General features: G+C 39.6%; 2 protein-coding genes across 3 annotated transcripts in view; one reads left to right on the forward strand and one right to left on the reverse strand.

Moving 5' to 3' along the window:
* Positions 1-293: 293 nt before the first annotated feature.
* Positions 294-16855, reverse strand: wdr3 (WD repeat domain 3). Its single transcript, XM_080037502.1, has 27 exons — positions 16801-16855; positions 15892-16078; positions 15343-15552; positions 14848-14966; positions 13628-13706; positions 12794-12889; positions 12409-12516; positions 11903-12004; positions 11233-11333; positions 10916-11020; positions 10212-10442; positions 9570-9663; positions 9072-9173; positions 8844-8926; positions 8344-8482; positions 8169-8225; positions 7939-8039; positions 4993-5104; positions 4216-4350; positions 4067-4117; positions 3776-3841; positions 3335-3427; positions 2936-2986; positions 1811-1854; positions 1564-1692; positions 1050-1143; positions 294-635 (listed from the first exon to the last, which is right to left on the reverse strand). The coding sequence occupies exons 2-27, from the start codon at positions 16063-16065 to the stop codon at positions 480-482; spliced, it is 2832 nt and encodes a 943-aa protein (XP_079893628.1). The 5' UTR covers positions 16066-16078; positions 16801-16855; the 3' UTR covers positions 294-479.
* A 994-nt stretch (positions 16856-17849) lies between these two features.
* gdap2 (ganglioside induced differentiation associated protein 2) overlaps positions 17850-27159 on the forward strand; it is a 38108-nt gene continuing 28798 nt past the window's right edge. The window contains exons 1-4 of one of the 2 annotated variants that reach the window (XM_080038370.1): positions 17850-18027; positions 22164-22379; positions 25655-25794; positions 26648-26801. In XM_080038370.1, coding sequence (XP_079894496.1) covers positions 22192-22379; positions 25655-25794; positions 26648-26801 — 482 coding nt within the window. In that variant the 5' untranslated portion in view covers positions 17850-18027; positions 22164-22191. Of the gene's footprint in view, positions 18028-18775; positions 18887-22163; positions 22380-25654; positions 25795-26647; positions 26802-27159 lie in introns of those variants that run through there. The other variant, XM_080038371.1, reaches the window with a different exon arrangement.

Genomic DNA, 27159 nt, shown 5'->3' on the forward strand with positions numbered 1-27159 from the left:
GTCCAAAACCATCTCTGGCTCAAGGCCTGAATCACTCCCTTTAGGCTTGTAGGACAGAAACCTAGCTTAAATCAAACCTGTCGCCTGTGTGTGTGTGTGTGTGTGTGTGTGTGTGTGTGTGTGTGTGTGTGGATCTCACAGGGAGTACCCTTAAACATGAAATATATCTATTTAAGACTTCAGCGTGTGTGAATGTATTTTATAGAGAGGGGAACTGCTGTGTATACACTCTATATTTCTCTATGTGCCGCAGTGGAGGATTTATTCCCATTTCTATAAAAAGGTGAAGTATGTGTGAGAAACAAGTCAAACTGGGTTTTATTTGTGAAATGAAGCGTGTCACTGAATAACAATGGCGGTGTTACATAATATCAAGATTTCATGACATACAAAAAACAAGTGTAAACCCCCCTCTGGTCCACCCATGGAAAAACATATGTGTTTGTACAACTAACAGTTCATATTGTCCATTGTGATTTTTAGGCGATGGTCAGAATGGCTCTCTCTCTCTTCCTCCTCCTCTTCTTCTTGTCCTTTAGCTGTCCGGTGGCGTCGGCAAAGAACATCACGTCCTCTTTGCTCTCGATCTCACGCTTCAGGAACTGTAGCGCCGCGCTGTTGAAGCCCATCACGTCCTGAGATATGACAAGGTAAAGGAGTGTAATGTATTGGTTAAGACGGCAAAAGTTTTTTTTTCTTTCAATCAATTAAACTTTATACGTACAGCAGTACTCTTCATGCACAGCAAAGGAAACAAAAAGGGCTTCATAGAATAAAAATAGATTTATGTAAAATAGATGAAATGATCAATGGATAAAAGTTATTAAAAAAATAGAAGTTAAATTCAAATAAAAGTATTTAGCAGGAAATTAAAATTAAGATACACTAATCAATAGGTTTAAAATAGGTTAAAAAATGAAAAAAATAATGTAAGAAAAAATAAAATAAAATAAAGATTAAATAAAGACCAGTAATTAATATTAAAAAAAAAAGCGAGATATTATAGAAATATGAAGAATGCAAACTCTAGTTTTTCATTATTCACTTACTCTGATCTGACGGACTTTAGACAGAGTGTTGTTGCGTAGGTCGTCCATGACTGACAGCAGCATCTGGTTACTGGAGATCTGACCAAAATGGATCCTGAAAGAAACAGAAAATAATGTCATCTCAGCCATGACACAAATACTCACACATACACTGTCGGCTTATGTTATTACAGCTTATGTTTGCACCTGGAACCAAACGCAAGACTAGAATGTGTTTGTAAACCAAACTGTGGGCCCTGCTGCTGTAACAGTAACTTTTAAGGTAGTTTTCTAACTCTAAATGTTCCAGGGATCTTATTTTCCTGTGAGGAAATGTTTGTTCATTCAGTTATGAGTATATACCCTAGAAAATGTTCACTTTTCTGAAACACACTAATTTAAATTGTGACACTTTAAAAAAATAAATGGGTCTGAATACATTTTTAACATGTAAAAAATAATATAAAAAGTTAATAATTTAAACTAAACCAAACATAAAATCCCTTTTCCACACAGACAGGAGCAGAGAACTCACTTGAGCAGGAAGAAGAGGCAGCGACAGACCAGCTCCACCTCCAGACCCTGCTGGATGTAACTGTTGAACAGCGTCAGCAGCTCGGGGACGTAGGGAAACGGTAACACCAGCAGAGAGACCTCCAGCTCACTGCACAGCACAGCACAACACAAAGGTTATGCAGCAGATGGTTATATTAACTAAATGAGTTCAGAGTGAAATATTATGCGGGTTTGGTTCTTGTTGTCACCCTGTTCTCACATCTTACCTGGATCTGACTTTCTTTATCACGTCTAAAACGTAGCGGGCCGGCTGGGAGAGGGACATATACAGACTTAGTTACACACAGCTAATAATAATAATAATAATAATAATAATAATAATAATAATAATAATAATAATAATAATAATAATAATAATAATTTAAAAATACAAATTTGCTGGACATTTCTTCTTCTTTACTCACTAGGGATGGCCATTTAGAATTGTTTCTTTAACCGGTTAACCACCAGAATTAACGGTTATTAACCGGTTAACCGTTAAGATTTAATGTAGCGTATTTATAGTGAAATACATGAAGCATTATAGCAGGGCTCCCGACCTTTTTTTGTTCCAAGGACCGGCATATTAATTTAAAAACGATTCAAGGACCAGTAGCCAATTTAAATGCCTACATTTTGACATTCACACGGCACCTTGTCTGTTGTGAGAAGAGGTCTAGTATGCGAATGTAGGAGCAGAAAGTGAAATAAGTGACTGAAAAGGGACATGTACACACACACACAGGCTTAGTGGATGGGTAGTCTACCGAAACCCGGTGCTAAGTAGTGCTGAGCACGGGGCAACATTTTGAAAGACCGTAATATTGATAAGCTCCGACGTTATCAGTACTGCATAATGATACTTAACGCTTTTGTTTAAGACGGATTTTCGCACACAAGCATGGCAGACCTCTCCGTGTCTGTGCAGGGGCACTCACTGCCTGTCTGTCACTCTCTCACACTCACTGAGACGGTGATAGATGCAGGACAGCATCCACCTCAAGAAGGCTAATGCTAGCGCTATGTTAAGCTAGCGGGAGCCCACGCTGTTAATAAAATTATACAAACACATGACATGGGAGCGTTGTGACCATAAGTTGTGACTGGCTATCTTTCTGGGAGCGTACCATGGACCTATTATAAAGTTGAGCGTAGCCTACACTACTCGTTTCATTCTACCGACAGTTGGCATTCTTATATCCGGTTTAGCGATATCAAAATAAGAGTCCGGATTTCAGAGAAATTATTATTATTTTTTTTTTTTAACCGTTTAACCTTTGGTATTAACCGGTTAAAGATCTTCTTAACGGTTAAGGGTTAACCAGTTAACCATGGACATCCCTATTACTCACCGTGACATTTCCAAACGCCACGAGGATTGGACTAGGTTTTGGTAGAGGAACCTACAAAACAACATCAGCTTATTATTCAAATACATTCGAAACACTGATATGTTTTCATGGGTGCAGGTTATAACATAACATCCAGCCAGATCATTTCTACAACTTAATCAATCTGTGATGTTTTATCCGTGCAGCACAGCAAGTCAATTCTGCTCAGCTTTTTACCCAGCATTGTGTTTTTTTTTAAATACTTTAATTTTTGATACATTTTTGAAGGAACAAAAAACTGAAAAGTAAACAAACAAAAGACAAAATAAAATAAACAACTAACATGGCGTTCTCTACTTAACAGGTTTCTAAGGACATTGATTAAACTAAAAAAGAAGCATAAATGGATCAAGTGTTTACCTCTTTGCCTGCTCTCTCACAGGCGTATTTATGCTCCTCCATCTTCCTGCCTTCCTCTCTGTACAGCTCCAGAGCCTCCATGATGCGCTCGGCCTGCAAAGAAATCACACCATAGAATTAATAAATACATATATAATGAATAGCTACTTCATAGCTTTTCACAGTCCATAAAGCTGAAGCTCATACTGAATTTTCAAATAATTCCATCAATCATTATTATTTATTCAACTAGCTTCAGCCAATCATAAATGTATTTTAAATATACAATAACAGAATCCATCTATCTGTCTGTCTGTCTGTTTGTCTGTCTGTCTGTCTATCTATCCCCATCCATCCTTCCTTCTCAATAGTTGCATCCAATTGGTGCTGCAAGCAAGACTGAACTAAGTGCTAATATGAAGGGGAAGGATGTTCATGCTACAAAGGGTGAAGTGGACTCACAGCTTTGACTGTCTCTACGGTCTTCTTAGCGGCTGGTGCGGCCTCGCCCTGAGTTTCTCCAGGAACCTGCAGACAGAAACAAGTTAAGTCATCACTTTTATCATTCAAACACAACAGCAGAACAGATCCTTCTTTGATTTAAACAACTTTACTTAAAGATACTCAATTTCATTTATAAATTCATTAAAAAAATATATTTTTTAGACAAAAACATGGTCGAAATGGGGGGGGGGGTGTTTTGAAATTCCCAAACACAAATATAGGTTAAGAGTCCAAGGTATAGGTGCTCACCACAGGCGCATCTCCTTTGGCCATGCTCTCCTCAAACTCTGCCTCACGCTCCTGTTGATAGAAAAAAATACAGGCGTCATTTTATAGACAAGAAGAAACGAATAACTGTCTAATTCTTTTCCTCCATTTTGTTTTGCCGTCCCCCTCACCATCTCCCGCTCCTCCTCCAGTATGATTGGCTCCCTGGTTCTCTCCCACAGACGCAGAGACTTGTCGTGTGAAGCCGACACGATGTGGTCACCGCTTGGACTGATGGTCAGACACCACACCTCCCGATGGTGGCCCTGGAAATACAAGATTTCTTTATTATTTATTTTCTTTATATATTTATTATAAAAGGCAGAGCAAAGAACTAAGAATCAACCTGGGATATGTTAGGCCTTGTTACAATGCAGCAGACCAACACACAAGTTATATGTTAAGTCACTACAGAGAAGGAAGAAGAATCACCTCTAAACAAACACTATTATATAGTCACATTCACACGATATTTCCAAGTCTTGGGTCTCATTCCTAGCCACAATAAAGTCCTGGCTCTAGGTCTGTTATTTTGACCGATCGCTACCAAATTTATTTACGATCGATTTTTAGAACGCGTCTATCTGCAGGATTAAATATTCAGCAACATGACCTAGTACCCAATGCTCAATGCTTAGTCTCAATCAAAACAGTCACACTTATGACATATGACATTCTTTTTTTTTTCACTAGATCAAAAACACTTTTTCCTATCAAAAAAGTAATTAAATAGGCAGGTCACACTTTAGCCTACTTGACTTACTGTTGACCAAACAGTGTAGGTCTTAAATGGTAAAAATACAGCTGACAAATGAGATGTGGTTTAGTAAAGCATTTCGAGAAACACTGCCAGGGCTAATCCACCGTGGCCCAAGTATATTAGGGTATGAAGAGAGAGAGAGTGTCACCTCTAGTGTCTGGATGTGCTCAAACTTGTCTGCGTCCCACTGTTTGATCTTCTTGTCTTTGCCCGCTGTGAAGAACAGATGAGTCTTTGGGACAAACTGCAGGAACATCACGCTGTAGAGAGAAGAGACAGAGTGAGAGAGAGAAGAGAGGAGAAGTCAGCCAAACCATTAGTTACATTACTAAACCAATTTAAAGTTGGAGGGAAAGGAAAGGGGGACGAAAAAAGACATCCAGAAATAATAAATAGGGCAGAAAAAGGACATCAATACAGTATGAGATACAAACAAAGGAAGAAAGCTAACATTAAAAGGATTAAAGAATAACATAGATGTGTTGAGTAATGGGCATCCCCTTCTTCCTTTTTAACAGCCGTCAAGAAGCGAATAATCACACAACAACAACAACCTAGTGATCATCCAGAAATAATTTGCTGATTTGCACCACTTCTAGTTTTGAACTCTCAGTTTGACAAAAGCTAAGCTAGGCTGAAATAAAGATTTTTATAATAGAATGATTAAAAGAAAAATGGCCAAGGACATAAAAAGTAGATGATTCATAAGGGAACAGATGAGAGCGGAGAGATGAAAGAGCAGCTGGTGTGATGTCACCGGGCAGTCCAGGTTTACCGAGTCCCTGAACACAACACATGAGGTCAGAGCTGGAAACCCAACCGTCCAGAGAATGACCTCATCGCCATGGATTTGATTAATTATTTTTTTATTATTATTTATCTATGGAAGATTCTTTATTTTTCACTGGCATTTTGTCCACAATAACCATTCCACTTAAAACTTGACTGGAACTAGCTTAGACTTCTTCTTTAAATACTGTTTTTAATCTCTCTTGTCTGCCCCCCCTACGTTCACGCTGGAATCAGGAAGTAACGTGAAATCGGATATATATTACTAGCGACTAAAAATTAAAACCAAAAAACAGAGCTTTGGATAACTCTTCGGCTAATGGTTTAGACATGGCAAAGCAGATTGTTTAAGAAATATTTAAAAGTTCTTCGTAGCAACTTAAAGCTACAACGAGTAAGTCGGCACGTTGGCGACACCTTTGAACAAAAGCGGTAGTATTTTTACGACGCCAGCTGTCGTGAAGCTCGTGCAGGGGGTGCAAGATTCAAATAATCAGGAAGCAATATAGTGCGTGCCGTGTCCGTGGTTGCGTTCCGAATCGCATACTTTCTACTATATAGTATGTAGAAAGAAGATTTAGGATGTCCCGATTCTTGTGGCCAGATTTAGGATGGTTAGAAGTACCCGGATGTCCTACTTCATGCGGGCAAGATTGTTAGTGTTGAAAAGTGCATCCTATTTGGGCAATTCTGACCCACAATCCAGTGCGCACGTGAAGTGACGTCACATCGACGAAGCCTCCATATGAAAACAAACGGGGATGCGACGGATATAAAAGCAAGAGGCAAGATCAAGGCGCAATGTTATGATGAAATAAGAGAGTAAAGTATGTCCCAATAGTATGCCTACTGCATCCTAACTAGATTCTTTTTATCGTCGGATGTAGTATGTAGAATAGAAAAAAGAAAGAGTATGCGATTCGGAACGCAACCCGTGTGTTGAAAGTGTGAGGGCACCGGACTCTTTTCGGCTCGGTGAGAGTGGTTAGTGACACAGCATCAACTACACCTGATTGCAATGAGTTGATCCATTGTCACCTCTCACGGAGCTGAACGAGTATGTGTCCCCACACAAAGCGAATGAACGAGAGACGGCAGTTAGTTAGAATGGATCACGATGAGGTAATGTGTTTATGTTGTTGTAAATAATGACTATTTCAGATGAATAATGGTCATCTGATGATGCTGGTGAGGCAAAGTAAACTTTGTTTTAGTAGGCTACCGCTCATTCATTTAGGAGTAAACACTGCAGTCTAGGTTCACTCCGTGAAATTGTGTATAGGTTGCTTGGCAACGCCCTCCCGCCCGCCTATCACTCTCCCTTTTAGCTTTTCTACATTGCATTTTCTTTTTTTTCTTTGATGGTTCAGCCCCGTTAGTCATTATGACGACAAATAACTGTCTCAAACAAGGCTCCCGCGGGACAACGTCTCAATTTGCGGGACGTGTGAAAAGTAATGGAAATGCGATCTGGTCACCCTAGAAGTTAGAAGCATTGTTATTGAAAGTGAGCCCCCCTTTTTAAATGCGTGTTTTATAATCTGGCATTTATCCGATAGCTGTGAGGAGACAGCAGTCTCCGTTTGTCTGTGTGTGTATTGGTCTGTGTGTGTGTGTGTGTGTATCGGGCTGCTGGGCTCAGTGGCTCTGTGAAGGTGCTGCCTGCAGTGCTTCAACGTTTGTCTTCCTGTTACTTCAAAATAAAAGCCAACTCACGTTTGTCAAGTGAAATGCTAATGTGAAGCCAGTGAAATGTTTTTAATGTGAAGCCGAAGCCTTAATGCTCTATTTGTTTAACAGTAGCTAACTTAACTGCTGCGCGCTGATCTAAAGATAGTGTTTTTTTAATATAGAAAGCCGTGTCTCTGGCATTACCAGTGGTGACACGAGTTTTTTTGCTAAAAAAACGGCACTTTGTCCCGCATTGTCCCGCACAAACGTAGTCTTTGTCCCACATCTGGTGAATTGGGATCTGGTCTCCCTATCCCCTTCCCTCACCTGGAGTGATAGGCTTCTCAAATCACGTTCCTGCGCCACACTGAAATCTGCGACCAATACGGATATGTGACCATAGAGCATGCACGCGTGAACCGAAAATCGGACTGGGTGTACGACCAGATCAAATGCAGTAATAAAAACTATATAAAAACGTCTTTCTTTGCACTGATGGTCTCGTTTGCTGTTAAAGGTAATTTATGATTATGAGAGGAAACATGAGGCTGTTTAAAAGATATTTAAATGTTACTCGTTGCCGCTTTAAGTATCACAGCTTTAATAACTGGGCCTGTTGTTGCCATGGTGTTACCTGTCGTCATGAGCGAACATAGAGCGGTGACAGTCGCCGAAATCCAAACCCCAGATCTTCACGTTTCTGTCGGCTGAGCCCGTAGCGATGAGTGTGTTATCCTGGTGAACACAGTCCAAGTCAATCCCACATACATTATGCATTCAATCATATAATCACCTCGTTATTATAGAAGCCTAAAAAGCATCTGATAGTGCATACATTACAGTCACATTTTAGCAGTTACTCACATGTGAGATGTCCAGACAGAGCACAGGCAGCTTGTGTCCATACAGAGACAAGAAGAACTGAAGAGAAGAGAGGGAAAAAGGTCAGTAATGTACAAAGTTGCATTGTGTGATTATGTATGTATGTAGGGTTTGTACCATGTATGTGTGTGTGTGTGTGTGTGTTGAGTGTTCGTACCTTGAGAGTGTCTGTGTAGAAGACCTTGACCGTGCAGTCCAACAGAGACACAGCCAGCAGTCTGTGGTCGGGAGAAAACTTCACACACAAAATGTCTTCCTCCAACTGCAGAGTCCGTGTGTGATTCAAAGTCAGCCTCCTATAAACACACACACACACACACAAAATGTCATTTTTGAACACAAGTCTTGCTACTGAGCATGATTGTGCTTTACTAATAACAATTAAAGATGGTCACACTCAAATTTCAACCTAAGATTTAATATCAACAATAATACAGACTTATTTATATACAAACTGGACAAAATACAGGAATGATTTAGTAACAGTATTCTGACATGACTTAAGTTAGACCAAGCAACTACTTTTTTGTTAAAGTAAAACCATCGTAAAAAAAAGGATTTCCTTGAGTTTCATTGAGTTCTTCATTCCAATAGTGAAGCTTGTAGAGATATACAATATTCAAAAGTATCATATTGGTGAATATATTGGTGACTTACTTCTGACCGGACCCTTCGTCCTTTACCAGCTCAAACTCCCAGAACTTCACTGTCTTATCGGCACTGCCTGTTACGATCCCCCTCTACAAGAATGACACAAATGAGAAAATGCATAAACGCCTTTTATGAAATCTGATAAATGTAAAGGTTTTGACATGGTGATAGAAATATTTGGAAAGAGGACAGACAGACAGACAGACAGACAGACAGACAGACAGTCATGGTTACCTGGTCGGGGGCCAGACACAGCGACCACAGAGCTCCACTGTGAGCGTCCACGGTCTCCAGGAGGCTTCCAGAGGACAACTCAAAGATCTGCAGCTTCCCGCTCTAGACAGGGAATTTAACACAAAATATATTTAAAAATAAAAATCTATATACATAGAAGTTATTCATTTAAAAAGGTGCAGTGTGTAATATCGGTGTATTCTGGCATCATCTAGTGGTGAGACTCTAGATTGCGACACTCACTTGCTAACCCTTCCTTTACAGAAGATACGGTGGCCTTCAAGGACTAGAAGCTGGTTACTAAAAATGGCATCCTCCACCACTGCCGCGAGTTTAATTTGTACAAAAAATATCTCAGTTTAGCTTTAAAAACCTGACAGATTTCTACCATTAACCTTGTTGCTATGTGTCTGAGTGACTTGGTGTGTGTGTGTGTGTGTGTGTGTGTGTGTGTGTGTGTGTGTGTGTGTGTCTGTCTGTGCGTGTGTCCCTAAATACCTTAGTCCCCAGAATGATCTGTCTGTCTCCAGGCACGAAGAGGGAGCAGAGGGCGTAGTCACAGGCCATGGTACGTATCACCTGCAGAGTGGCTCTGTAACAAAGAAGGGCGGGACTTCCTGTTAGACCAACCACTCAGCTGTGACAAAACTGATGTGTACAAACTACTGTTACTGTAAATAAGTAAGTACGGTACGTAATGTGTATTTATACAGCACCTTTCACAGCTATGAAATCACATAGTTCTTTACATCAAAAATAACTACAAACAATACACAATTAAAAGTTAATGTAATTATTAATTATAAAATGCAATTAAAGCTAGTAGTGGAGGTGCTGGGAAAGTATTTCTCTTAATATGAAGATTAATCTGGTAAAAAAGTATGAGGATATCTATAAAGGAAAAAAAAGTCCCATTCACCACGTAGTGTGATACTAGTGTCACCTGTTGTGGTAATTTTCAGGACTTTCGCCCCGGATAGAGATTTTGTCACACATCCCACGTTGTTCACTGGGGTCATATTAGTCTATAACAGTAGAGATATTCTCCGCTAAATGAAGCGCATACAAAACTTTCCCAGGACCTAGACTATAGCAGCCGGGGAGAAAAAGACGACAAAGTACGAGACGGAATTGATTGACCTGTTCCAGACTTTGACGGTGTCCCCAGAGGCAGAGAGGATAGCCAGGTTGTCTGAGCTGAAGGCCAGCGTGCGGACGTCTGTGCGGTGTCCTCCCAGCGTCAGGCGAGACGTCTTATTGGCTGAGGGCGTCTTGTCCGCAGGCTTCAGGCTGTACGTCTCCACTGTGTTGTTCTGAAGCAGCAGCGCCACCTTCAGCTCACCTCCGGCACACGACAGGCACTCCACCCATCTGAGAGAGAGGACACACAGGGGGCAGATGCAACAGATTCAAGATCAGTGTTTGAGGGGCAGATAATCCTGCTTCTGAGTATCAATTGTAAAAAAAATAGCAATTTAATTGTAGACTCTTTTTTTTGTTATTATTGCATTTCGAGTTTTAAAATTGATTTGATTTAAGTTGTTCATTTATTCGGTTTTAGCTATGGTCCCATTGTTAAACTGTTTAATGTATTGTTGGTATATGCTTGGTTGTTGATTAAATTGTTGATTATTGTTAACTAGTGTGGCAGGTCCTCTCCCATGAATCTCAAAGCTCTCTGGCTATTTATTTGGTAAGTCAACATTATCACTTTGTGGACAATACAGTTTTACCTTGACGTTTTGTGATCTTCCTTGACTATCTTTGAGAGCAGCGGCAGACTGTTTGTCATTAGCTCCCCTCTCTAGCCTCTAAACCACTGTAATGTACGGCTGCTTACTGACCTGATCTTGGCTGAAGCCTTGATGTTGGTCAGTTTGATGATCTGGTCCTTCAGCTCTCTCTCCACCAGCACATCCTCCGCCTCCTCTCCTGCATCTTCAGCACTCCTACAGCAGGGGGCAGCAGCAACACACAGACACAGAGGCTTAACATGGTGACCACTGGACTACACAACAGAGTAAAACTGCATACACACTACAGAGACTCATCGGTGAGGACAATGGTTTGTACAGTTACTTTTAATACTATTAAGGAGTTGTTATGTAAAAAATGTAAACCCTTCCAAATGAACTGAACACAAACATTAGTCTTGGCTTACTTTGCCGCCTTCTTTTTGACTCTCTTTATCTTCTTTGTCATTTTCTTCTGCACCTCGTCCTCCGACAGCACGGTGAACAGCTCCAGGACTGAGTCGTTGCCCTGAATGGAAGATAGATGTATAGCATTCATGTCACGTAAATAATAAAGCAATATTATTAAAGCATTTTAGAGTCAAAAATGTGATTAAAAAACTCAAATTGTGCTTTGATTGCATATAACACTACTGAACAAGATTGTAATCTCTTTTTTTTTTAAATTTCCAGCTTTAGGGTCCGGACAAATCAGGCCAGGATAAACAGTATATATCCAGAACTTAGCTTAACATAAAGCTAACTACGGCTAACTACATAATGCTAACAAACTAGGGCTACATCTGAAAAGCCAACAAGCATGTTTATTTTGGCAAACGCTGAAATAACTCATCAGAAACACAGTGTCCCCAATCCATAAAATACGAAGGAAAAAACTAAAGAAAACAAACAATCTTCTGGCCATTGTGAACCCAATTAATCAGCCTCGAATAGATAATAGAAAATATCCAGCTGGTTCTGCAAAAGCTGTTCTTTGATCTGCACTAGCATTTGGCAGGCGGTGTGTCCCAGATTTTTTTACCCCTGACATTTTATGATATGTTAGGAGAGTGAAGCAGTGAAGGCTGTGACACTCACGTGGCAGGCGATGACTCGGGCCTTGGCGTCTGCCGTCAGCGACACCACTCTGTCTCTGGCCTCTCTCAGGATGGAGCCCGCCTTCTTACAGCTCAAGATCCGCTGGAAGAAAGGAATACAGAGAGAGAGATGACAAAGTTGAAAGGGCCAGTACACATAGAGAGAGAGAGAGAGAGAAGTACATTAATATATGTAAAGTATTCATCATTTAGGTTTTCCTCAAATGATCCAGAGATATATTCTTTATCTACAGTTGAGTACAGAATCATAATCCCCCCTAAGAACATTTCATTTAAAAAAAAAGTATTTAAGTGCTGTCAAACAGAGCAATACATTTCTTAACACAGCTTTTCCAAACATCCTACTTTCATTTTGGATGATTACATTATTTTACTTTGCACACAGAAACTAAATAATTTCACAAAAACCAAAAACTACCAGGGTCAATAAAACTGTGACATAATATATATATCTATAGTTTAAAAGTATAAGACTTTCTCTCCCACCTCCTCCAGACTTTCATCCTCCTCTTCCTCGTTGCCTTTGTCATCTTCATCATCATCATCCAGGAGAGTTTTCCCTTTCTTCACATTGGGCTCTCCCTCAGCTTTCTCCTGACAGACAGACAGACAGACAGACAGACAGACAGACAGACAGACAGACAGACAGACAGACAGACATAAAAAGTTCAGAGAAAATTGTCGGTGTGCATCTCTTTGTTTATTGTGTTGCGTTTTTCCTCTTGATTGAGTTTATCAGCGGGCTACACTGTGTCTCCAGTGGAAATGCAAGCCAGACCAGACCTAGGGTTACTGTGCCTAGCAGAACCGAACTGAACTGTGCTGCTCAGTGGAAACGGGACTTAAAGTGTCCGCTGTGCTGGTTCCTCACCTCTTGCAGATAGTCGATGTCCCAGGCGCGAAGTTCACTGTCTGCTGAGCCTGTTAACAGACGGTTCTCCTCGTTTAGCAGAGCCATGCCCCACACCTAACACACACACAAAATTATTTAACATGATATGAACTTTTTTTTTTTAAATATACCCAAAAGACCATCTTTCAAATCTACCCAACAGTCCAAGGGATGGTTAACATTATTCCAGTGGAAATGTTAAAGTTATATTGCCACTGTCCAACAAACACAAACCCTTTACAAGCTTATTTTTTTCTAAAGCATTGAGAAAGTTTACATGGTCTTGGCTAGACAACAGTGAGAGTATTGTTTCTCAAAAAGCTGTTACAGTGATCTAATCATCAGTTTATTTGAGTAAATCCATCCTGTCTCCTTTGGCTAATGTCAACAACAGTTCAAATACAATCAAATGACCTTTTCTGACTTAACTCAGGAGACTGAAGCTACATTAGCTTTTCTTTAAATAAATTAGATAGCAGAGGATCTTAAAATCCAGTTAGCGTTCCTCAGAAAGGGCTTCCCTTTGGTTATGTCAGATAAGAGAGTAAAATCCTTTATTAGTGGGTGGGAATAGTATAGTGAAAATAATAGGGCTGTGAATCATCCTGAGTCCCACGATTAGATTCGATTCAGATTCCTGGGGTCACGATTCAATTCAAAATTGTCCATGTCTTATTCATCTCCTTTTAAGTCTATTTTAATGTGAAGCTGGTAATGCATGTGATTTTAAGGCAAGTCAATTACCAGCGGCAGCAAAATACATATTTGAAAATAAAATATATAAATATGTGTGAATATAGAGAAGGCCCTCACCTCACTGCGATGGCCCACCATGGTCTTGAAGCAGTGCTGTGTGTCCAGGTCCCACCACTTCACAAAGCTGTCCTTGGAGCTGTGCAGACAGACACACTGTGTTAGTGACAATGCTTTGGTTTTGGTTTCAATAGGGTGAAGGTTTAGGACATAGTTTATAATGTTACTATTGCAGTACCCATTTGGGACATGTGCACCTGCTGCGGTTTGGATTTCAATGCACGTCTATTTGTGCCATTACGGTAGCACTATCATCCTTTTTGCGACTCACTGGTACCATAACAGCACGGATAAACGTGCACCAAAGATCAGCTGACTTTAAAAGGTATTTCCGTTTTCTACAGAACCGCTGATTCAAACAACTTCACACTTGGCCCTGCATTTAACTGGAAGGACAGACAGACACACAGACAGACAGACACAGAGACAGACAGACAAAGAGTCTTCTTTGGAAGACTCAAATGTCTTCCTTTATAGTTGGATTAAAATGATATCGCCTCAAAACAAACTATTTTAATATCCCATTAAACATTATAATACACTTGGGATTTCTTGTTCCAAAGATTAAAGCACTAATGTAAGCCACATGCAGGTTCATCAGTGGGTCTGGAGCCATTAAAAGGCAGCATGTAGTGCAAACTCCACATTAACTGCTGCCGCACACACAAAGCAACAGAGTGTGGCTTGTATAAGGTCAGTGAGATCATTGGGGACATTTTATTATCCCAAATTAATATAAAATGGGTATGAAAGTCTGAGTAAATGAATGAGGTCCAATAAAAGGAAAGTAAAGCCTCATTTTACATTTTTAATTTTAATGGATCAATATTTCCTCAGGGTTTTCATGATAGTGTTTCCACAGTTCCTGTTTTGTTGATTTTTTGTCATGTTTTTATTGATATTCAAGTAATTTACAGATGTGGTTGTGAAGGGGTTGTTTTATTCTTCCATTGTGTGAAGTGCTACAGTGTTTCCCCTTCCATTGTACAGGCCTGGCGGGGCCAATATATGACAAATACCATACATTTTCATTTATTCGGAAATAATTTGCGAGCCTCTGAGCTGCACTGACACTCCAATGGATAAACTGGATAACACAGAAAAGCGTCACAGATCGATCCGTGAATTTTACTATGTCGGAGGTAGAAGGATTCTCGAAAAATATTCCTGGAAATGTTTTCCATCAGCCAAGGCATTCTGGGTAAATAGGTGTGTGTTACCTGGTGACCAGGAGGTTCTTGTCTTTGAGGAACAGAGCCTGTGTGATCAGGTCTTTATGGCCCTTCAGCCTGTACAGCCCACACTCATTGATGATGTCCCACACGATCACATCTGTGTCCTACAGAGGGAGGGGAAAGGGAAATATTAGGACTGGGAACTGGCAAGGCAAGGGCTTCATGATACAATCAGCATTACGATACAGTTGTCACGATATCAACAGACAAATTGAGTCAAAATAACCTAATTCAAAAGTTGAATTCCAATTCAAAACCTGGCAATTGGAGGCAACTAGCCGTACTGCGACATCTACAAGAGCTCAGGTTGTAGTTCACAACCCATTTTTTTAAAAATATAGATTTGAAAAAAAATAGATATCACAATATATTGCTGACCGTACTTTTTTTTTTTAGCACAGCCCTAGTAAATAGCATGCATAATTCATCCCCATGTAAACCAACTATAACAAAACCCCAGAGATAGCAGCCCTGACTGACCTTGGAGCCAGTGACCAGCCTGGCCCCCAGCCTGTCGTAGTGGATGACGCTGACGGCTGACTTGTGTCCGTTGAAGGAGACGTTGGTCTCTCCGTTCAGCAGACTGAAGATCCGCACAGAGCCGTCCTCGTATCCCACGGCGATGTGCACGCCATCGGGCGACGCGCACAGGAAGGTGACCTCATGTTTCAGGCCCTGCAGGATCAGGACCTGGACAGGGAAAGAAAACATGGTGGATGAGATGCCAAGTCAAGTCAGCTTTCTTGTCAATGTCTGCAATATCTACCATCCAAAATAAGTTACCTGAGCCAGGGTGAAATTAGTAAAAAGGATAAAATATATAAACAATAAGTAAAGTTCTAAATAGTACAAAAGTAAGGCAAGACGAAACGATAAAGAAAACTATAGACATTTAAAATATGCAATAGGGCAGCCTAAGTGTAAATAAAGACATTTAAAAAGTGTCCCAGAGAGTCTTTTATAAAGTATGTGTAGCAGTGTAGAACACCTGAGCCAGAATTAGTTTATTTGACAATGACAGAATCTCACCTTCTCTCCTTTGCGGACGTCCCAGATGAAGACGTGTTCACAGGCAGCTACGGCGACATAGCGCCCCTTCTCTGACCCTCGCAGAGTCACATACGCAATGTTTGCTTTCTGACTCCCGATGACTCCGAACACGGCACTGGCAGCGTAGCGCAGGTACTGCTTGGTCAACCCCATGACCGGCAGAGTCCTGTTTGTTTCACACAATTAAAAGAGACTTGGATTGAGCATACTATTATATCAATCAGTGTTATTTTTTAGCTAAAACTAATAAATATACGGGATTATCAGTGCAGTTAGACTGTGTTTTTAGTTTGTATCAGTAACGTAATCAGTCACATTAGCTGTAAACAAAACACAAGTATTATGCAATCAATAGCATATTTAATAGTGTTGTATGGCATTAATGTGCTAAATGATCGTCATGATGCATGTATGCTGTGTCTATGTCCAGGGTGAGCTGAAATGTCACTTTAACATTATAACAGGTATATTACAAGTTCATGTTGTTAATACTTATATGTCTTGCTGTTAAATAATTGACAATTAACCTACAGGCTTAGTTGTTAGACATTTCTAGCTGGCAATAGCACGCTAGTCTACATAGTCAAGAGGAGCGTTTGTTTTAGTGCTATGTGTTGCCCGCGTGATCGGAGACTAGAGCTTCATACACATGAATTGATTCACTATGCGGTAAGCCCCGCCTGTCAACGAAACGCTGTACAACGAATCGAGTACACCTAACCACGATACACTGGTTGTTCATGTTCCCACGTGGGGAAAGTTCCTGTCTAAATGTAGCACCTACAATCTGAAACAAAGTAGATTTGTGTCTGTATGTATGTCACAGGACGTTCATAGTTGTTCCTTAAACATAAAGCATTTTAATATATGGTTAGTTTCTCCTCTTACCTCTGAAAAGCGGCTGTTAGCTAAAGTTGTGTTGTGTTCACTGCGCCGCTGCTTGTCAGACTCAACAAGAAGATCACACATCGTCACGAACCGCAAAAAGAAAATATATTGTCGTTGTCGCTATGTACTACAAGTATGTATTAAAAGTGTATTAAACTGTAACAAAGACGTCTCAACAGCAATAGTGGGACAAACATTGTGGTGAGAGAAAAGTATGTGTTTTCTTTTGTATTTTTTTTTCCTGCTCAGTGGTTCTTGTCTCTGCTGCTTTCGTCTGGGACCACCAACCCACCAAAGCTTTTACTTTGAAAAAAATAATAATGCTAATATTTCTTTTGAGATTGCTATTTTTTTTATTGTATCAGTGGTCAGACATGTTCACATGCTCACGGGCAGTGATTTTACAGTTTAAATAAAACACATGTAGAGACTTCTAAAAGGTTCCTAAACAACCATAGCGGAAGTGTTTCTCTGTTATTAGTCAGCTGATTTGGGACTGAAGTTCAGATGCGTCAAGTCAAATACATACAATAGCAAAGGTAACGGAAGTTTGCCCATATTTACTATTTCCCATCAAATTAAAGCCTGTTGTGTTTAGATTATCAAGACATGACTGCAGAGGCATCACACATTGGAAAGAGTTGAAAAAATGTGCACATTAAATATACTTGCAATACCAACCCAGATGAGAAGGCTCTAATGTAAATAATGCAATAATGTGGACCATCATTTTTGGGATGACACATTATATTATATATGTATATATACTGTATTAGGGAAAGGGGGTTCATGACTCAATCTTTTCCTAACTAAAAAATAAAGTTCAAATGAAAAATAAAATTACAAAATACATGTCAAATAGTATAAAATACAATTTGATTAGTCATTTTTATATTATAATAATTTGTGTCTGAACTCCAAACTACATTTTGAGCGTTGAAGCGTCAATTACAGTTTCTTATTTTGAAATTCATAACAGGATGTTGTAGTGTTTACTGTGGCTACCTTGATGGTACCGTAATTAGCACCTAGCATAGAGGCTACATGTGTAAACCTCGTTAATTGGCACGTTTATTTTCACCGCTTTTGCGACTACTTTTATCGCTAGTATGAAGATTCAGAGGGGCGATAATACGTCTTGAGTTTATACACTGTCGTGTCAAAATTAAAGGAGTATTTGTCCTTTTCTTGCGTGGACATCACTTCTAAGGAAACACAGCTGGATAGGTATGTAACTGGCTGCTGGGTGTATTGGACTAATGGATTTACATGAACAAAATACAGGGTTTATCAAATCATTCAGAAAATATTTCTCCTGGGTAACGACATAACCATATTTAGGAAGATAATACAGCTCAGTTGTCGGGGGGAAATTAATTATTTGACAGTGACACCCTGCTGTGTGTTAGGAGGACCAATGCTGCCTTTTACTTTATCTACAACATCCTGTGTTAAGTCAATTTAATGATTTGCATCTGATTTCTAATAATGTAGATGTGAGTTACAGTGTGTCGGATCATGTGACACAGTCATAAAGGAAAGTAGACTATGAGCGAAAATCAAATATAGCCTTTATTTTAACAGGGTTGCCGCGGATCTTGAAAAGCATTAAAAGTCATTAAATTTAAGTTTCAATATTCAAGGCCTTAAATGTCTTAAAAAGTCTGGAATTATTGGGTGGGCGGCATTAAATTTACTCGGGGGCAGAATTAATGAGCTTGCCTTATTTGTTTCATTCTAGTTTTATAGTTTAATTGTTAGATTTCTATGTTTTTATTTTATCGGTGTTTTATATACAAAGATATCCGGCAAGTCCGACGCCTACGCTAGAGGCAGTACGGCCGTGTGAGGCTGAGTACCGCATTTAAAACGTAGAAGAAGAATGTGTGTTCCCTGCTTTCGAATTTGAAGTCGGCCGCGGTAGAGCAAAAAAGGAGAGAACGACCCAGCGAAATGCATGCGCAGCTATTATAAATTCAGTGATAGGTGGAGGGAGGACGACTGGCTGGCTTTTTTCACCCCGCGACCGCGACCACACACTGCCGCTGCTTGTAGGTGCGCAACCACCCGTCCGCTGATGATATAGGTAGGCTACTGTCGCAAATCACACAACACGTTGATTGTGTTTAGTGAACAATGTTTATGTATCTATATTTATAAATAGCTGCTCATCAGACGTTCATTCAGCTCATTCAGGTCGCGTTGACTTGGCGTGAGCTCATGGAGTGAGACGCGGGTCTCTTTCTGTCACTTTCTTTCTCTCCACTCTGCACTCCCTTTCTGACAGCTATAAAAACTATTGCCGATCCTCCCATCAATCGCAGATAGTAGCCTACGTTTCCTTTGCCAATCGGTACAACTCGGTTTATTAACCTGAACGCCTGCAACAATACTGTATGAAGAAAAAATTACTTTGCGCAAATTACCGCAGGTCTCGTGAGCATGGATGTAAATCTACAGTGGGCCAACATACGATTTTGAAATTGCAAAAACCTCCCTTGACCTGTGGAACCAATTTTTAAATAGTTTCTGCCATAAGTTCTGAAAAATAAAGTTAATGGACTAAGTTTGTTATTTATTGAATAAGGAATTAAAATATGAAGAACATTCGGATTATTCTTCTCCCAAAAATATCCCATTTTTAATTTAGCCTAATTAAAATATTGTATGCTGCACCTAACACATATTTTCTAAATTTATTAAACTGTTCTTGTTACTCGATTAATCAGTAAATGTAAACCAATTGATACAGTTCTGTAATTGGTTAAAAAGGTGGTAATGATGGGTTTTCAGGTTGCCTTTACAGTGATCTCTTACACTGTGTGTGCAAATTTTTTAGGCAAGTTGTATTTTTGAGGATTAATTTTATTATTGAACAACTACAGTGCTCTCGGTCAATCCAAAATGTTAATGAACCTAAACCTGAATGTTTACGAAAGTAAAGGTGAGGTTTTGTCTTTCTTACGAGAATATATATATGTTTTGCTATTATTAGGTAACTATTAGTGTGCAGAATTATTCTGCAACTAAATAAAAAAACTAAAATTTTCCCATCTCACTTGTTTATTTTCATCTGTTACAGTGAGAATAATAAAACAACTCAACATTTACAAATAAAAATGTCCGACATGTCAAAAACAAAATCAGTGACCAATATAATATAGCCTCCCTTCTTTTCAATAACTGTCACAAGCCTTCCATTCATGGAGTCTGTCAGTTTCTTGATCTGTTGACGATCAACTTTTTGTGCAGCAGCAACCACAGCCTCCCAGACACTGTTCCGAGAGGTGTACTGATTTCCTTCTCTGTAAATATCCCGTTTAAGCAGGGCCCACAGGTTCTCAATAGGGTTTAGGTCAGGAGAGGAAGGGGGTCATGTCATTATTTTTTCATCCTTAAGGCCTTTACTGGCTAGCCATGCAGTTGAGTACTTCGATGCATGTGATGGAGCATTGTCCTGCATAAAAATCATGGTCTTCTTGAAAGATGCAGACCTTTTACTGTACCACTGAAGAAAGTATCTTCTAGAAACTGGCAGTAGGTTTGGGAGTTGATTTTGAGGCCATCTTCAACCCGAAAAGGTCCAACTAGCTCATCTTTAAAGATACTAATAGTTCCCTCAAAAGATCAGCTAGTTGGACCTTTTTGTTTTTTATTTTCTGTAATTAGACAGCAGTTGTTAGCTAAAGTGCATTGAATATTTGGTAGTCAGATTTAATGTAACCCTTTACGGAGTATAGTGTAGTTTGTCGATTTCTGTTACCGCGGTATTGGTATTATTTTTCCATTTTAGAGGTCTTAAAAAGGTCTTAAATGTCTTTAAATTTGAACTTTAAAAATTGGCAGATACCATGTTTAAGGGAAGTATCGTGTTTTGTATTTTAAAGATAAACCTAAGGTCTATACCATAGATAGTATGGTCTATACTAATGATTATATCCACTGTTGATTCATTTGTCTTTCCTAAGATTGTGTCATGGCCTTTTGAGTGTCTTAAAATGGCATGTTTTGTCATATTCACCAATACAATATACTGTACAACATATACAAATAGTATAATAATATTCCAACAGCAACTGTTTTAAACTATTCCTATACATGAGTTTAAAGTAGTATACATTTTTTTTACAAGAACTGTGTAGGCAAATTATTATCTACACACTATCAAAAAACCCAATCAAATAAGTTAAAAACAACAATGGCTGCTTCTTCAATGTGAATGGGACTAAACCAGTTTGGGCTGTAGTGTGTACGCTATGTAACAAACTGTAGGCTACAGAACAACAGCATCATTGATTCAAGAGAATGTAGTAAAAATAGACCTGGAATAACCTGATCTCATTATGGAATATAGATCTGTGAAGTCAGTCTGACATCCAATGACAGAATTACAGCAGTGTCGGCACCTGATGAGATATTAGATCGGCCAGCCATCATGAGTGTGGGCTCCAGCCATCACTTCATAACTGAACAGAAATACTCCCTGTCCTGCTGGTTTTCAGTAATCTGTTAAACTTTAAAGCAATATATAAGTTTGATTTATTTCGGTCAGTTCTGAGGTGTTCATAGTTTAACAAACTAGATGGAATGAGTTTGTATTTTGTGCCGATCTGCTTCTGTACTGTCTCCCTCCAGATTTGACTGATTTAAGACTGACGATGACAAATCTTCAGTGTAAAACCGTTTTAGAAAAACATCAGGTGTCCTGCAGAATGACATGTCAAGGGCTTTTTTTCAGAGCTGCTATTTAACACCAACCAGCCACAATCCATCCATAGAGGAGCAAGCAGCAAATAGCAAACAATGCACCGATGCAACAAGACAGGTCGTTATCTGAGTGAGAGACAAAATGCATTCTGGGATATGTAAAATTTCGAACATTTTAATAAATAATAATAATAATTACTTGATTCATTGAGAAAACAGCCAGCAGATGTATACCAGCAGATATATGTGTTAAATCTCACTCTATTTTCATACATCAATCACTCAAACAGTATGCAGATCATAACACAAATCTCCCAGTCATTCAGCTTTGCAGTATTTGTCAGATAAGATTTCGAGTATCCTGCTCGTTTTTATCCAATCAGGAGACAGAGCGCTACAAAGAGGCGGGTCTCTGTGTCGTGAACAATGACTCGCTGCTCTCCATCGCGGTACTATCTGACCAAGACATCTTTCGCATTCATGTTGTGGTGACATAGGGACGAGGGAGGGGACTGTGCTAACTGCAGTCACTGACTGGAAGTTAGCTGAAAGGACCATATCACTTACTTCTCCTGTATTTGACAGTACAAAACACATTCAACTTAATATTAAACATTGTAACCCAGGTTCCCCTCTCCCTCTCCCCTGTCTTGCAGCTCCCAGCCCGGTATAGCTCCATAGGGGATGGATCCTCTGGGTGCTCGCTCCCAGGTGGTGGATGTGTCGTCTCTGCCCACGTGGCAGCAGCAGCAGCTGGGGGAGAATGGAGAGGAGGCGCCCCCCCTGGACCACAGCGACAGTCTGCCCAACCAGCAGGCTTTCCCCTCACCGTTCCCCTGCAGACCAGACCTCAACCGCAAGATCATTCTGTTGTGAGTCACACACACGTTGCTTCACATCGGTGCTGTTTGTGAACATCTGAATTGTCAGCTCTTTTTCAGGAGAGAAACGCTTGGTTTTTAGTTTCAGTGACTCACATTTTGTATGCCTCCACACGGGCAATAGTTAAAGATCAGAGGCCCTATGTTATTGGGTTTTCCATCCGTCCATCTGTCCATCTGGGCCATTCTTCTGAGCGCCATATCTCCAAACCGCTTTGAAAGATTTTCTTCAAACTTTGCACATATGTCCACTCTGACTCATGGATGAACTGCTCAGATTTTGTTGAAGGATTTGAAGCAAGTTAAATGAGTTAAATGCACTTTCATTATTGACCCAATACTTAATCAACATGATTTTTGAACTTTGTTATTATGTTGCATTTGTGCCAACACGCCAATGTTTGAGCGTATTTATTGAAACCTTCCCTCCCATCTTTCAGAGTAAGTTCTATGATCCCTACACAAGGAGTGACAACTGACTTTAGTTCTTGTGTCACTTCACTGATGTCGTTAGACTGAACCACATGCATTTCACACTCTCAACAAATTCCTTTCTCTGGAGCGTTTGATTGTGTGTGAAGTTGCCAATCATTGAGAACAGTGAGCATTGTGCTTTTTTCTGACTGAGCGTTAAGATCTTTGTAAACAGAATCTCTACTCATGTTTAGCCAAGATTTTATTTGTTTTGAAGCACTTCTCAGACATCACCATCCAGCTGTCTCTTTGAGTTGGAAAATATTTACAGATGCTGCAAAATGTGTCATGAATAGTTTTTTTTAAATATCTTGTTAATCTTGGAATTTTCTGTGGATCGAAGAAAGCTTGTACAGACTTTGTGGTGACTGTGTGTGCATGATGCTTCAATGAAGTTATTCCTTGAGGCCTTTGATGAAGCCATAACTTCTCCTTTCTTATGTTTTAAAGGGTTCTGTCTGTGTGTGTGTGCGTGTGTGTGTGTGCGTGCGTGTGTGTGTGTGTGTGCGTGCGTGCGTGCGTGTGTGTGTGTGTATAATATTAGTAAACCAGGTTTAATGAGTTGTTACGTTGTAGTTGTGAGTCAAAGACAGATGGACCTCAGGTTTTCAAAAGCTCTTTTTGTTCAGTCTGATATTTTCAAAATGTATTTAACGCTGGGGTCATGCTTTTATAAATTGTATTCGAACTTTCATTAAGTTAAGTATTTTCAACCCATTTTAAAATCCTGATTTATGGCCATGAAAATGTTGGTGCTTGTCATCAGCGCACTGAGAATGGGTTGCTTTGTATTTTTCTTATTGAATCATGTGGTTCCACACTGTGAATTCAGCCTAAGAAGATTTATTTATAAGATTCTATTATTTCAAAGTGGCTTATTAGAATACATATAAAGTCGGAGTGGCCGCAATGCTGTTACCAGTCAAATATAACATCTGTTCTTCTTAACGCTATAATACAAAGTTGTTCTCTTTTGAGCAACGTTCGCACTGCAGCACCAAATTATTCCAAATCCTGACCCTGGCAATTTCATCCTACTTGCAATTTCTAGAATGTATCAGCTTTAAATAGAAATATTATGAATGTTACTTAATCAACCAGAAAAACATCAACATTTTGATCATGTTTCCTGTGTAGTGAAGACAAAGAAACAGAGTGTTTGTGACGGTGTTTAAGAGGGGACAATATAACTTTATTGTCAGAATGAGTCTGAAATGTGTCTTGCATCAAAACAGCTTCATTCGAAACATAACAGAAAAGACAAGCATTAAGAATTCAAGACAGGAACCAAACATATGTTGATCCTGTGTGTGACAGAAAGTGTTGGCAACATTCACTCACAACAAGCGTTTTCCAGAATCATTGACTCCATCTTCAAAGCCCAACAGCACACATTTCATATAGGACTAGGCGCTGTATTAATTCACTTTGAGTAATGATGACTGATTGTTTGTTACACTACGCACATTCAGATGTGAGTTACGTTCTTGGGAAACACATTGAGCAGTAATACAAACTCATCAAGTGTTTGTGTGCGTAGCAGTTTTGTGTCTGCAGTGTGAACTTGTGTCTCCATACATTTCCTTTGTTTATCCTCGAAAGGTCAATTGAGGGGACGCCCTCGTTTACAATGATGTCGAGTCAAAATACAATACACAAACAAACACAATGCAAATATACAACAAGCTGACAAAGAGACAAGAACAATTAAAACATTCAGATCAAATGAGTGAAGCAGAACATAAGCCTAATTAAAACAGTTAGTAAGTGGAGTGGGGCTGATTCAAAGTAATATGTTTAAATTGGTTAATGGATATGATGGTATTTAGTTTAATTTGATGTTGTATGTTGTCACCCAAACCGGTTTAGAATCCAGATCAGCTCTTAAACCCCAAATCAACACATGACCATGTAGTGCCCTAGTGGCAGCGGTTACTCTGTGAGAGCCTTGTTGTTACAGCGACCCTCCACTGCTCAGCCATCAGCACATTCCTGCTGCACTATAACGTGACCATAGTCGACCCTCAAGCACTGCTAGCGCTTTAGCTCGTGACCCACTCCAACACAGGTTATATGAATCCATTAACCTTTCTGCCTTATAACCTTGTTAGATTCATGCATTTGGATATTTTATTTCAGAAGATAAAACTAATATTATTGAGAAAAAAATAAACGTATAATAATTGTGTTAAACAAAATTGTCTAAGGACCAGCTTTCTAATGGCCTGGTTGGCTTTTGATTTTTGACCCATTTTTCTTAATCTAAAAAAAAAAATATTGGTCTTGTGACCAAATGCCCTCAACACATGCTTGAGTGGTTCCTCTTTGTTCTTTCTAACCCTGGCGGGCTTCAGAGTGCAGACATGACTTTACTGAAGCAATTACGTTTTTTTTGGCTGAATTTATTTTCTGGCAAAAAATCTGTTAATAAAAAGATTGTTTGTATAAATGTTTTTCATAATTATCTGCGTTCCAATCAGCTGTTTTTTTTTTAGGAAAGATAAAACTTGGATGACCCTTGTTCAGATATTTGGGGATTCACCAAAATAGATTTACCAAAATCGATAGTATGTATAAAAGAATTATGAGAATTAAGTAATGTGAGAGTGCACAACCACATATGGACACTTGGACAGAAACATATCAAACACGAAAGATTTTGAGTAAAAAAATTCCAAAAATAATCCTCTATCTTTTTTGTTTTAATTTGACAGGGACAGTGCATATAAAGTAAGTTAATTTCTTCCTAACACGTGCATAGAGTAACTCTTTTCTTTCCCTTTCCACCACAGCACCGGTGACGTGGCCCTGTTGAACTGCACCTCCATCGTGAACACCAGCAACGAGTCTCTAAACGACAAGAACCCCGTGTCTGACACCATCCACCAGCTGGCCGGGCCCGAGCTCAGAGATGAACTGCTCAAACTCAAAGGTAGAACTGAGAGGGAAAGTACTGGAAAGATGAGCTCCAATCTCCCGTGAAAAGTTTGACGTGAGCCTGGCTGCTCAGTGATGCTGCACTGGTCTAGTTGTTAATGTCAGTGAACACACAAGTATTCACTGGAGGTTTGACATAGACATTTAGGAGCAACAACACGATCGGCTGAGGTTTATACAAAGTGTCACCACTACTCTGATACCATATTTTATTAGTTGTAAAAGTCATAATACATAAATACAGATGGGTCAATGTTTGTTTGGTCAAGTCAAGGCAAGTTTATTTGTAAAGCGCAAAAAATCGCATTACATGCCTCAATGTGCTTGACAAACCCACATTGGTTGTTGAAGTAGGCAACCGTTTCAAGACAGCAAACTGTACAGTGCACACAGAATGCATAAAAACATAAAAAATGTATTCATAAAAACAAATGGAGACAATTTAGGGTTGGTCATAAGCAAGAGAGAAGACATGAGTTTTAAGCCCGGATTTAAAAATCTCAACAGATCTGGCCTCCATAACCATGGCTTGGAGTTTGCTGCACAAATGCGTAAGCGAAAGCTCTGTTGCCTCCAGACTGCTTCCTCCCCAAAGAGTTTCCATGCGACATTTTGTATGTGAGAAGTAGCACTTCAAAATCAAACCAATGTAGGAAGGACGGAAAAAATTGACCACAGCTTTCACCGCCATTATGTTTTTTTCCTCAATCATCTTCATCCCAAATACTAAATCAGTTGAACTTGTCTGTGTGCGTGTGTGCGTGTGTGCGTGTGTGTGTGTGTGTGTGTGTGTGTTTTTTCTGTCTGTCTGTCTGTCTGTCGGTCTGTCTGTCTGTCTGTGTGTGCAGGATGCCGAACAGGGGAGGCGAAGCTGACCAAAGGCTTTAACCTCTCGGCTCGGCACATCATCCACACAGTGGGACCAAAATACAAGTCAAAGTACAGGACGGCCGCGGAGAGCTCGCTGTTCAGCTGCTATAGGAACATCATGCAGCTAGTCATGTAAGAACTCATCCAATCAAATCATTCTTAAAGGTGCAGTGTGTAGTTTCAGAGGAAGGGGGTTTGTTTACATTGGCAAAGCCTGCAGTTAGTTGACAAAACATATTTACTCTTCATGTCATTCTTAATTAATTCTGAATATTGACTTCTATCATCATAAGTCAAAAACTAATTTATTTTGAGGCACCTTGAACCAAACATAAGACTAGAATATGTTTGTAAACCAAACTGAGGGCCCTCCTGCTATAACAACAACAATGAAGCTTTCTAACTTCAAACAGTGTTCCAGGGATCACATTTTCCCCTAAGGAAAGTTTGTTTATTGAGGTATAAGAATATACATTAGAAAAGTTTCACT

Source organism: Ammodytes marinus (genome assembly GCF_949987685.1).
Source record: "Ammodytes marinus genome assembly, chromosome: 12".
Classification (NCBI taxonomy): domain Eukaryota; kingdom Metazoa; phylum Chordata; class Actinopteri; order Uranoscopiformes; family Ammodytidae; genus Ammodytes; species Ammodytes marinus.